Raw genomic sequence first — 13,427 nt, forward strand, 5'->3', positions numbered from 1 at the left:
CTTCTTCTCTCATCCCTTGGGACTAAATCGAAATCAAAATCATTGAATTCTCAGAACAACTATTTTTGCAGTGTGTGATTTTTGTCTCCATTTCACAGACAAGGTAACTGGATGTTAGAAGGCGAAATGGATTACCTGAAGTCACCAACCCAGCGAATGGGAAATGTAGGTTTTGATACCAAGACTGTTTAACCCCAGAGCCTGTGTTCTGAACACAGTGACCTTCTGTCTTCCAAGGAACAGAGGTCTTGGATACATTTTCTACTCCACTTCTGAATTATCATGTGACCTTGAACCTCAGTTTGCTCACCAAGAAATGATGGGAGGTGGTCTGTTAGGTCCCCTACAGTTCTACTGTACTGCAAGGCTGATCTCTTTTGTAAACCCCATTTTCAATGTGAATTTTCTATAGGTGCCTTTCAGAGCTGATACCCAGCTGACAGTTCATTTCAACATGTATGAAATGGGCTACTCCCTTTAAGTGAAGACCCAGCACCTCAGCTTTCTTAATCTGAATTCCAAGGGAGTAAGACGAAAGCTCCTTAAAACAAATATCATTTCAGATCGAGGCAATGGTCAGCATCTCAGGTTCATTTTTATCATCTGAATGATGATCTCGAGGGTCCCATGGAGGCCAAAAGTGGGGTACTGCTTGGGCCAGACACACAGCTTCCTCTAATGCCTGTGCCAGGGTCTGCCAAACTGCCCAAGTTCCCCCCTATGCTGTCTCAATGACACATGAGTCACCCATCTGTTAGATGGCCCCCTCTCTTCTGGGTGACAGAGTATATTCTTTCCCCCAGCGATTCTTGATGGCCCTGCATTTCAAAAAGGACCCTCCTGACTTTTCATGGGCCAGTGTCACCCTTTTGAGGGGACATCTGATTTGGACAGTCAGTTTGAATTTGGGATATGCTAATGAGCCATGCATGTGTGTAGGACTTGTTTCTGATTAGATTAAACTTCTGAGAGAGTAAAGAAACAGCCTCTGATTAAAGACATAAAAAAGGAAACACTTTAAATGAGTAAGTGGTTCATCTTCATATAGAAAAGTAGAAATTAAACGGAGTCCAGGGGATCTGCTCTGAATAGCAGCTGCATAGAGCGAGCTTTCAGAATACATCCACAAAGAGAAGGCACTCACAGCAATTCAGAGGGACTTAACCCACCACAGAGGGCTCGAAACAGGAGATGGATGGGTCAAGTTATCTGACAAAAATGACTCTCAGACTCGGGATGGGAAGAGTTTTGCTTGGACTTGAGAAAATTGCTCCCCGAGTCCCTGTGACTGTCAAGCTCCTTGTCATTCTCTGGTAGCACCAGTGATGGCAATGCGGCCAGAGATCTTAATTCAAAACAAAGACGTGATTAGAGTAGACAGCACATGTGTCAATGGGACCCCGATTTGGAACTTGGCCAATGCTTCGCCTCTGAGCATGGGGCTTCTGTAGCTTTGATTCTGCAGAAACACGTGGACTGGGACTAGCCAGCCTTCCCAGCCTCCCTCCCTCATTCTGGGACCAGTGGGGCTGTCACGGGGCTGCTGTCTGCGGTTGTCTGATGAACCCTGCGCTAAGCCTGACCTCTAAGCCCTGGCCTTTTCTCATTCCACACTGCTTACTGACTTCTCCCTGGGTTTTCTGACCTCTGCTCTGGTTCTGAACTTGAACCAGACTCTAACCTGAAGCCTGCTTTGCTAGTGTCCTAACACCCTGCCTGCTCCTGGAAGCTTCTTCTCTCATCCCTTGGGACTAAATCTCCTCTTTGATAGGAGGCTTAATCTTCAGCCTAACAAGGTCCTGCTCTGAACTGACCCATCACTTGGATTTGAGGAGTTGTCACTTTCTAGACAATCTCTCCCCAGGCCTGCAACCTTCTGCTACAAAGTCCCACCCAGTAGACTGGACCCCTAGTTATCAGTGCTACAGGGCCCAAGCCTCCCCGGCCGCCTTGGCTCTCTACACACTGGCAGATTGTATTCATCAAGGAAATGATCACAGGCTGCAAAACAGGCCCCAAACCCCAGAGGTTTCTCATCACAGCCCCCTGAAGGGTGGGAGGCTCTCCTGGACAGCTGTTCTCCAAGTGGTGACTGTGCTTACAGGCTTCCCACACTGGGTACCTACCACCTTTACCGTCATCTCCTCTCTCATTCCACTGGTCTGAGCTGCTCACATGGTCCCTCTGGACTGCAGGGGCGCCTGGAAGATGCAGAGGAGCACACAGGTATTAGTGAGCAGCAGGAGTCTGCCACACCCTTGGAGACCACCCGATCCTGTCTCTGCTTCCCTAACCCCAGTATGTCCAGGCCTGACTTCTTCCTTTTCCTCATTTTTGTCCTGAGTCCAACTTAGCCTGAGCTAGGACAATGTTAATAAGGCCTGTTGGCTGATGGGAGATTCGAGATAATCATGAATAAACTCTCCTAGGTTGGAACCATTAAAGAATGTCTTCTCATTGCAATGACTGCATTTGCCAAGAAATCCTCATGAAATCTCCCATGAGGAAATAAACTCCCATGGCCCCACTCTTTATAGTCAGCGTGACAGGGTCCGAGGGAAAGCAGGGTCCCCTCTATGTGATGGGCTAGTGTGCTGAGCTGGATGCCACTGCTGCCCCTGGCTTTCCTGTAGGTAAGCAGCTATTTCAACAAATCTCCAGTCCCTGCAAAGCAGCCTTTTAACTTTTTTTTTCATGAAAAGCTTCCAGACATTCCATCCCAGCTGGTCTGTTCTTGGGATTCTGCCCGATGACTCCTACTGCTGCCTTCGGATAGTTATGAAGAATCCCTTTCAAACCGGGAAACTGCTTCAAGTGCTTATGAGGGCCCATCCAAAATCAGACCCCTTCAGGGACACCTTCCAAGAAAAAGCATCATTTTTCCTCAAGCAGCAGTTCTGTCCAGAAGACTCTTTGGCAGTGTCTGTTGTAAGAGGACAGCTTGGGAAACTGTGTCCCCAGGGAGTGTTTTTCAGTGGGGTCTGGAGGAAGAATAAGCATTGTCAGACTTTAAAAATGTTTCTTTATACTTTAAAATAACAAAATATCCACCCCTGGAAACCCGAGAGGGCACCAAGGAAAGTACAGTGGGGATAACTCAGAACGGAAGCCCAGCTCTTTGTCCTTCATTCATGCAGTAAGCATCTGCCTAGTGCCGACACTGTTTAGGCCCTGGAGTTCCTTAATGAGAGTGAGGCGGCTGTGGGCCTTCGCAGTGTCTGGTATTGCAGGCCCATAAGCAACAGAAGGAAAAGCTCCATCTCACTAGTAATCAGGGAATTGCAAATTAAACTACAATGAGGATGAATTTCATATCCTCATTGGATTGACAAAAATTAAAATGTTGGAAATGCCGAACGTTGGTGAGATTGTGAAGCGACATGCATGCTCATCTGTGCTGGTGGGAGTGGAACCTGGGAACTGACTTTGGAAGAGCTTCACTTTCCTAGGAGAGCTGACTGTGTGTGTGACTTGTGCCTCAAACCTTCCACTGTAATGTAAGTACACTGAGAGGCTCCCGCTCTTGGGCACCAGGAGACTCATGTAAGATTGTTCCAAGGAGCACTTTTCACAGTACTGGAAACGGCCAGACTGCCAACCAGCAGGGCAATGCCTAAATAAGCTGCTGTGTATTTATACAATGGAACACAATGGCGATGAAAATAAATGAAGCAAGAAGCAAGTTGCAGAATGCAGACAATATGCTTCCATTTGTGTCGCATTCAGGAACAGCAAAAACTAAAACTAAACAGGTAGTTTAGGTTGATGGCGAGGGAATTGTTAACAAAATTCAGGACAATGAATTACCTCTGGGGGTGAGGAGGAGCATATAGAGATTTCTAAGTTCTCGCCAACTTACTGTTTCTTAAGCAGGTGATAAGGAAACAGTTGCCACGTGTATTACGTGTCTTTAAACTGTACATGCGCATTTTATGCACACACAGAGCAGTCATAAGTGCTGTGCAAGCAGGGGTACAGGTGCCATGGGAATGCACAGCAGAGGCATTTAACCGAATTTAGGGCAGCAGGGAAAGTAGGTAGGAATTAGCCAGGCAACTAAATGGAGGTGGGGGGAGGAGATGCCAGTAAGGGGTGGCACAGGTGGGTGTGGGGAGGGGAGCCAAGAACATGGTCCCCCTCGGAACTACAGAAGTTGGTGAAGCTGGACAGTAGAGGTGAAGTGAAGCTGCAGTGAATAGGAGGGCCCAGAGCTCAGAGATCTTGCAGATGCTGTGAAGGAGTGTGATCTTCTCTGGAGACTAAAGTTTGCAAGTGTGGGAATGAATTGCATTTTGAAAGGAGGTTTACTCAACGTTTTATATCATCCCCATCCCGTCTCCTCCTCTACTGCCCGCCCTTGACCCTGGCTTGCTGATGGCACCTGGCTTTTGTCTTAACCTTGCCCAGATTTGACTGCTCTTCCCCTCTTATTCCCCCACTGGGCCAGGACGAGGGTGAGATGGGTGAGGGGCCTGTGGTGCCCTGCTTGGTGTCTTTGTTTGCCTGTGTGTCTGACCCTACAGCCACTCTGTGAATGACTCTGGTCTCTTGCCAGCTTTTCTCAGACCTCGGCTTCAGCCTCCATCCTCCTTGTCTTTCTCCCCCCGGCATTCCTGGTTTGGCTTTCTCCTCTTGTCTCAGCATTTCACAGCCAAGTTAGGCAAAACAGCTACACATAAAAAGATAATTAACAATAAGAGCCAAGAAATATGGACCACATGAGTGGTACAAATTATGTGTTTCAGGAGTTTGGAGGAACAGGGCCAGGCTAGCTTTGGATGGATGGGGAGCAGGAAAGGCTTTCTGGGCTAAGGGAACAGTGGGAACATTTTTCCAAGAGCAAAGAGCTTATTAAAAGTCAGAAGGAGATAAAAGCTGGAAAAGATTTGTGATCTTAAGCTGGGGACTGTGGCTATAAAGTAGAACGCTGAAGTACTACCACCCACAATAAACATTAAATTATGCCATAATTTATGGCATGCTATTCCACTGAATCCAGAGAGAGCCTCGGAATCCTTCTCAACACAGTGCTTCAGAAGGACATTAATAAGCAAATGGATTTAACGCAGGAGTGTTATTTGCTATCCCTCCATAGACCACAGAGTGATCACAAGTCTCTGAGTAGGAGACATGGTCACAGTGTGTGTCCTGTTGGCTTGCCTCCAGTGTCTCCCTATTTCATGACTGTCAGGTTACAGGTCTGCCCATTATGTCTCAAATGCCAGGTGTCATTTGAGGTGCCGGCAAGAAAGCCTAGAATCACGCAATGAAAGAAGTAGAAGGGATCTAAGGCCTTATTGAATCCAGCTCCTCCATTTGACAGCTGAGAAACCATGATTGTTTAGGAAGGAAACATGCTTATTTACATAAGAGACAAACATAAACTGAGTCTTGTGACTCTGAACTTGTACCAATTGCTCCCAGTCCTGGGAAGGCAAAGGAACCTGACCTTCTCTAAGAACCCACTCTGTGCCTGTCTCTGCTGATGGGAGCTTTTCATACAGCATCTCTTTTAAACCTCCCAGGCTATCATTATCCCCCCCAAAAAAGGCAGCTGGCATCCAAAGATTGGTCCAATTTCAAAGGCTAAATTGGGATAGAGGCAGGATTTAAACCCTCTCCACCAGTTCCCATGACCTGCATATCTTCTTGTAGTTTCCAGGTGGATGCTTCAAGCATTTTCAGTCACACTTCAGGCTCTCTGGGAAAAGCTGGTGGTGAGTGGGAAGTCACTGCGTAACTGTTGTTTTCCTGTTTCAGGTTTTTGGTCATGTCTGGGACCCAGCAGCTACTTTGTGGGCAAAAGCAGGCATTGGCGAGGTTGGGGGCCTTCTCTAGGGCAGCGATTTTCAACCGGTGTGCTGCAAAAAATTTTAAAACATGCAATACTTGGCTATTTAGTCAGAAGCATTGACCTCTTTTTCCTTAAATTGTCAAATAAAACAATGACAAGAGCCAACACAACAGTAGCTGCACAGTATGAATGATTACAAATTATACATATTTTTTGTCGGATTGGCAAAAATTATGTTTTTTGGCGTGCCGCAGAATTTTAGTAATTAGTTTATGCATGCCAGAGACAAAAGGGGTTGAAAATCGCTGCTCTAGGGGGTTCAGGTTTCCACAAGAAGTAGCTGCCTGCTATCGCCCACGCTCACTTGATGACTTCCCAGGTTTTATGACGCTAATTTAAGTGCTGCAGCCAAAGTCACTCTTTTTGGTTGCTGCAGTACGCACTTAAATGTCAGAACTTTGGTGAGAAACCACTTCGGTTTGCAGGAAGTCATTGTGTTCAGTAAAATCTGGCCACATTTTATGGTTATTGCCTTTATTAGAGGATCTCGCTGAGCTACTTAAAACCACCTCTCTCTGTAGTGGAAGTCCAGGGCTCTTGGATTGCTGAAATCACTCACTCAAGTAACAGTTACTGAATACGCAGTAGATGCCTGGTGCTGGTCTATACAATGTGATCCTTGTCTTCCTGGAGCTTATAGTCTAGTGATGGTGAGGAGATGACATTGGAAGAATAAATACATAAATAGAAGTATTGTGAATAAGTGTTATTCATAAAGAGGACAGGGCACTAAAGTATTTAAAGGGGATCTTATTAGATTGAGAGGGTCAAAGGAGGTAATATCTGAGCTGGGTAACAAGGCCAGGGGAGTGGGGGATTATTCCAGAAAGACGGAACAGCAGGTGCAAAGATGCAGAGACAGGAAAGAACTTGGTGTAGTCAAGAAACATGTTGACCAGTGCCCATTCAGAAGCCACAGGGTCCAGCCCTGGGCTGACATGCTGCCAGGGGTCGTCTGTGCCTGTCAGACTAGCACATGCCTGACTTGTTATAACGAGCCTGGGTCACAAGCACTTTATGTAAAAATTAAGTTCTGCCTTTTGGCAGTTGCTTCCTGTGCCTTGTGACCTCACCTGTTTTCTTGGTTACTGATCCTTGGTCTTCAGTTCTCAGCCACCCCTTTGGTACCCACTTCCCCTGCCCTCTCTTCTCTTGGCATCCCCATCCCCTTGGAATTTGCAACACTAAGCCATCATTCTTCCCTATGTCTTTGTCCTCCATCAGTGACTGTACTTCTCTGGCATGATCCTTGCCATCTATGGCCTCTATCTACTTTGGGTCTTCCTGCATCACACCAGCTGTGATGTGTGTCCCAGGCCCAGCTGTCTCTCTGACTTCCCTTTCCCTGCCCTTCCCAAGCCTCCATGGAAATTTCCTGACACGTCCCTCCTTGAGTCCAAATGCCAGTGATTTCCTTTCCTATCCTTTGCCAACGATGAGAGGGTCTCTGAGATCAGCGGTTAGACTCCCGAGAATCTCTCGGTCTCAGCCATTGGTCAGCAGATGCTGCTCATCACCCGGAGATGGGCGAGCACAGGCTTTCTCTTGTTTACTTCAGTGTCATTGGCCAGGGTCCAGAAGTGGTGGAATGCACGCCCAATGCCCAACGCCCAGAAGCTGCCAGGAACCCAAAGGCTGTCACCCTTTCCATAGCTGAGCCTTTTCATAGAAGACAGGAGAGGGGAGATGACCCCTAGGTTAATAAGTGCTCCCTGTCTCCAGGGGTGGGGGGATGAGCAGGGGACTCTGGAAGGCAGCCCATCTGTCCTCTGGTGGGCTTCAGCCATGAGAGTCCTCTGATCCCTGAAGGTAGATGTACGGGAGGAGCCAAGTAGTAGTGATTATAGTGGTTATTATAAAGTAATAGTAATGCACACAGACCAGGAGCCTACAACGTTCCCAGCACTGTGGCAGGGGCTTCCCAAGCCTACGCCCAATGTGGGAACCACTGTCGTGCCTTTCACAGATGTGAGGTTAGGTAGCCTACAGTCGCCACTCAGCCAGCACGCAGCATGGCCTGTCCACACCTCCTTGACTACCACTATACAGTGCTCACACCGAGGCAGGCACAGGATAACAGCTATCCTCACGTCCTCTCCCTCTTCACTGGGAGAAACTGAGGCATGAGAGAAGTAACCTGCCAAAGGTGACACAGCAGCAGGCAGTGGTGGGGAAACAGGACTCCAGTTCCCACTGGCTCCACAGCTGTGCACTAGAACTGAACGTGCTGCTCCCGTCTGGCCAGAGGTCCCCTCTTCTGGGCACCATTTAGCACATGTCTAAGTAGGATCTGGTGAAGAGCTTAGGAACATTTTGAAAGAGGGAAGGAGATAACTAAACAGCAAGTACGAGGGTGCTATGACCGGGAAAGACAGGGCAGGGACCACAGAGCACAACAGGCTAGGCTGGTTGAGGGGGCGCAGTGATGGGAAGCTGAACTGACACCCTGAGGGTGAGTAGGGATGCGGGCCAGGGTGGGGCGTATAACTGCATGTGCAGAAGTCCAGAGGTGAGGGGAAAACCTGGCACTCCGGAGGAAGTAAAAACATTTCAGCATGGCTGTAGCACTGAGTGTGGGCAAGCAGGCAGGAGGCTGGAGCGGTGGGCAGGGTCCAGGCCCTGAGGAGCCTCGAGGGCTGTGCTGGAGAGGACGTGATGCAGGAGGCAGGTGGTCCCACGTACACCTTCAGAAGATTCTGCTGGCCGTGGGGAGAAGAGACTGGAGGAGGAAGCCGTTGCAGAGTCCTAATGAGACAAGACTTAGACTGCACAGGGTGGTGGCAGCAAGATGGGGAAAGGGGAGGGTTCAAGAGCTCCACAGTGAGTCTGCACGGCTCCTTTTCCTGTGTGACTAAGCGCATGATGGGAGGTGCCACCACCACCCTCTTACTACAACTAGGAGAATCACCCACTCTATGGCGGAATGGTGAACTGACTCTCTGATAAACAGGCTTCATAATAAAAGGGATCTGTTACGAATCATGTTCTGTACTGTGTTGCTGAAATATGTCAAGTAATAGCCTCTGGTTCCTCTTGCAAAGAGAATAATTACCCCGACTCCTTGTGTTGTCAATAACATGCACAGTATCAACAGACTTCCACCGAAAATCTGAGCAAAGCGAACTAGAAATCAGCACGATTCCCGGCACATATAGGTCATGGAAATGAAGGTGCGCAGTCTGGAGCCTCCCATGGCTCACATCCCTGGTCCTTAGGACCACTCTGGGTGTGGGAACACTTTAAAATTGGGGTCATCCTGGGGGGGCATGGGGTCATCCTTTAGCTTTGGTGGGTATCAGACATATCCTTTTGTCATCATTACCAGTTGAGGTCTCCAGCAAGGGACAGCGTTATCTCGGCAGCTGCCTCACAGGGTGTTCGGAAGAGTCTGCTGTGTAATTTGTGTAGTAATATCTGAGACTGATGGAGTGCTTATTATGTGCCAGGCATTTTCCTAAGCACCTTGCATGTAATAACTTTCATCTTCTCAACAACTTCATGAGATAGGTACTTTTATGATCCCTATTTGAGATGAGGAAACTGAACCACAATGAGATCAAGTGACTTATTCAAGGTCACATAGGTAGTAAGAACAGCCAGGATCTGATCCCAACCTGTGTGCTCATAACCACTGGGCTATACTGCCACCCCCCCCCCCCCCCAGGATATTTTTTCACCTGGAGAAGGAGTGGGGAGAGCATTCTAAAACACAGTCCAGGACCTGGAACATAGTAGATGCTCAGTGGGAGCACTTGTTTTCTTGTTATTGTCCCTAAATAATATGCTAAATACAAGACAGCTTAGAAAGTGGTAAATCAATAAATTGCCTTCCTACTCTAAGAGCTTATAGAGACCAACTGGTGTGAGATAGGCTAATGGAAGAGAAGGAATTCTCTTCTTAAGTAACATGGGAAAGTGGGCCGAATCCAAAGCCGACCTTATCTTGGATGAAGACATGTGGCTGTTGATGAGTGCATTTTGTAAGTGTAGATATCGCCCGCCAAATTGTCCAGTTGACAATTCCTGACAAGTGTGTACTGTTGTCCACTGAGAGTCCTTGATTGCTTTCCCTCAGGAGCTTCATTCGTGAGCTCTGACCAGGCGTTTCAGACTCATCCCAGGTTTACTAAGTATCAACCATGTGTTCATTGGTTGGCTGATTAAGCATCAATCTTTTATTTATTCAACAAATATTTACAAAGTACCGATAGGTACCAGACCTTGTCTTCAGCGCTAGAAGTGAGAGATGAATGAGATATGGCATGGGCCCTGCCGTCTGGGAACAAGAGTGAGGGAGGCAGGCTGACCTGTCAGCAGGTAAGCTGTGATACCGAGAGCTCTGAGGGCCAGAGGGGGAAGCAATTGGCTGTGCCCCAAGAATTGAGCAAAGTCCTCACAACAGAGGGGTCATTTGGCCAAGGTCTTGAGAGATGATAGTTTTTCACCTGGAGAAGGAGTGGGGAGAGCATTCTGAAATCATAAATAGGGTGGACAAAACCTCAAGGCACAGGAGGATGTGCACGATCTGGAACATTGAAAGTGCAGAGTGGCTGGAGTGATTGTGGCAGCAGCTCCAAAACACTTCCCCTTGATGCTCAGAATGCAAGGTCATTTTTTAAAAATTCAAAATCAAATTGCATGCAGTTGCAGCTCCTGCTCACCAAGGACATGGAGAAGTTTAATACTACCCTCTTTGCAGCTCCCTCTCCCTTGGGTTCTACAGAATACAGGGCCCTAGAAAGATGGAGGAGAAGGGTGCCTGCCCTCTCCCTGTGGTGACCACCAATCCCTGTGCAGGCCCATGTGGTCCTTGTAAAGATGACGTGTCTGCTGCAGTCCCTGCTGGTCCCTCCTTGTCAGCGCTGCTGCAGGGATCATTAGCAGGGTTTTGTTCATTCTCCTTTGGGGCAAGGAGAACCTGATCTTTGGTCACAAAATGTCTAGTCTCTTTGGAGGGGTGAAAAGGATGGAGAGAGAAGGTATAATAATTATTTGCTGGTAAATCCATAGCAACAAGAAACAAGACATGAATTAATGACCCAACAACCTCCTTGAGTAGAAATGAAAATAGGGTACAGCGCTCTCCCTTTGCAGACAGTGTTCTGGAGAGACAAGGTGAAGAGAGCTGGATTCGTCCGTGCTCATGTTGCGTGGTCCCCTGCGGCCTGGCTTAGAGGCACAGAGATAGGTGTGAGAACTGACGAGTGGCTCCGTGTCTTCTGCAGGTGTGGCAGTGTGGTGGGAGCGTGGAGGTCCTGCCCTGCTCTCGGATTGCCCACATCGAGCGAGCCCACAAGCCCTACACTGAGGACCTCACCGCCCACGTTCGCAGGAATGCCCTCAGGGTGGCTGAAGTCTGGATGGACGAATTTAAAAGCCATGTGTACATGGCATGGAACATACCCCAAGAGGTAGGGAGCCCCCGTGGGATGGGTTTATTGAGGTCAGGTGGGAAAAAAACAAACATGGGACTAAGTCCTTCTTCCCATGGGTCAACCAGAGTCTTGTTTACCATGCAAAGTGGACTCTTACCCACCAAATAGACCACTGTTGAAGGGAGGGGGCTGATAATGAGGTGCTAACCCATGGCTCATCCCCACCCCCACCCCTGGCCAGCATGCTTGAAGGGGGACTTTTTCTCTCCAGACCTTAGTGTCCTCATTTTAAATGAGAAAAATTGACCAGGTAGCTCCAACATTACTTTATGTTCTCGGGTCCTCAGCTTCTCTGACACTCACTGTTTTGTGGTCCTGACTTAGAAATATACCAGGCATTACCAAAATTCACAAAATGCACCTTAATCTCCCTATAGTTTGGATTCAAGGCTCTCTATCAAGTCTTTTTCTTTTCAATCCTCACCCGAAAGTATGTTTGTTTAGTTTAGAGTAAGAGGGGGAGAGAGAAACATTGATGTGAGAGGGGAATTATGGGTCAGTTGCCTCCCATACACACCTCAACTGGGTATCGAACCCACAACATTTTGGTGTATGGGACAATGCTCCAACTGACAGAGCCACCAATCCTTGATCAAAGAAATAAGGAATGTCCATATGCTTTGGGGATTTCTCAAGTCACATGGATGGAGATGGGATGCACTCCCACAAGGGCCCTCAGAAGAAGGGAACTATTCTGGATATTTTTTATGAGCTTCTAACCTTCACAGAACCCCACCATTGCCTGCCACTGCCCTCTATTCCTCTAGTCACATACACTTAAGAAGTTCAAGAGAGAAAACAATGTCTAGTCAATTTGTTCAGCCTTGTCATGTGTCATATGGAAATGACCTTGGACCACTGAGTTGGAAGAATCCAACAGATGCCAGCCACAGGATCCCAACCTGCTTGGCAGCCTGTCTGCCTGGAGATCATTGCTCATGTTGCATTCTGTGTGAGTCAGAGCTACTGACCTCATGACCTCCTTCTTTCCTCCCGAGGCCATGACTTTCCCTTGGGAGTCCTTTAGGATGCCTCAGCTCTCTCTTCCTAATAGGGAAATGATTGATCTTCACTTGAACCTTCCATACAGGGTCCATATGAAGACCCTGTTTCCTGATCTCTCCCCGAAGCTAATTGTTTCTCTGGCTGAGTGATTGAGTAGGCTGGGCTATGGGTACAAGCTTTTAGGCAGCCCCCACTACCACCACCACCATCATGAGGGAGGGGCTGGAGTTGTGCATACTCCCACCACCAGTGAGACTTCAGCATTTGGGAGGAAGAATGAGAAGCCAATGAGTACCAGTCAGTGTGTGCCCAACCCTAATGAACCAGCCCCAGGATCGCATCCCCGACAGTGGGAGTGTTTCTAAGGAAACAGAGGTGCCTTCTGGGCCCATCTGTGCCTGTGGGCGTTGGATCACAGTGTTCTGGGCAGCACACTGAGCCCCATGGTGGGGGTCCTCTGATAGAAAAATGTTACGAACACTCGGAAACTCCCAGGAGCTCACCAGTGAGGCATTGTAGATCCCCAGGCTCTGCGAAAGGACTCGAGTCCTGGGAGCACATTCATACTCCTGCTCCCTTCTCTCTGTATCCCAAATCTGCAGACCTTCTCCCCCAGTTGCAGCTGCTAGATATTGAAATGCATAGCAAATCCAATGAGAACAGAGTGAGTTAAAAATAATTGGAAATGATGAAACTCGGTGTCTGTCTGTGACTCCTCAGGAGGGTAATTCAGACCAAGTGAAGGCAGGGCGGTGGTGGTGAATACCAGAAGGGCAAATGCGATGTGAGTGTCCAGGATAAAGCCTTAGGTGGAGAAGAAAGGGGGTCAATGTATTTCCTGAAAATCTGCCCATAGCTCCTTATCCATTCTGTGCTGTCTCACCTCCGTGTGTTTGCCAACTTTGTCCTCTCAGCTTGGAATTCCCTATGCAAAACCTCTTTCCCAGCCTCCACGCTCACCAGTTCCCCTCCATCCTCTTACATGCAGCCACAATGACCTTCCCTCTGGGGAGCCGGCGCCAACTGGGGATAATGTTCCTTTTCGCACGGATGTCTCTGTCCTTGCGTCAGCACCCTATAAAAGAAAGTTCTATTATCTGAGTCTCTCTCTCATGGGCCAGAGGCTCTCAAAT

The 13,427-nt window shown here is 48.2% G+C and overlaps 1 protein-coding gene across 4 annotated transcripts in view; it reads left to right on the forward strand.

The window, feature by feature from the left end:
- The window catches only part of GALNT18 (polypeptide N-acetylgalactosaminyltransferase 18), a 325,400-nt gene that overhangs the window by 259,380 nt on the left and 52,593 nt on the right, over window positions 1-13,427 (forward strand). For all 4 annotated transcript variants that reach the window (XM_024558783.3, XM_045194103.3, XM_045194102.3 and 1 more), the window contains exon 7: window positions 11,080-11,265. In XM_024558783.3, coding sequence (XP_024414551.2) covers window positions 11,080-11,265 — 186 coding nt within the window. The remainder of the gene's footprint in view (window positions 1-11,079; window positions 11,266-13,427) is intronic.

This window comes from Desmodus rotundus, chromosome 5, assembly GCF_022682495.2.
Source record: "Desmodus rotundus isolate HL8 chromosome 5, HLdesRot8A.1, whole genome shotgun sequence".
NCBI classification, from domain to species: Eukaryota; Metazoa; Chordata; class Mammalia; order Chiroptera; family Phyllostomidae; genus Desmodus; species Desmodus rotundus.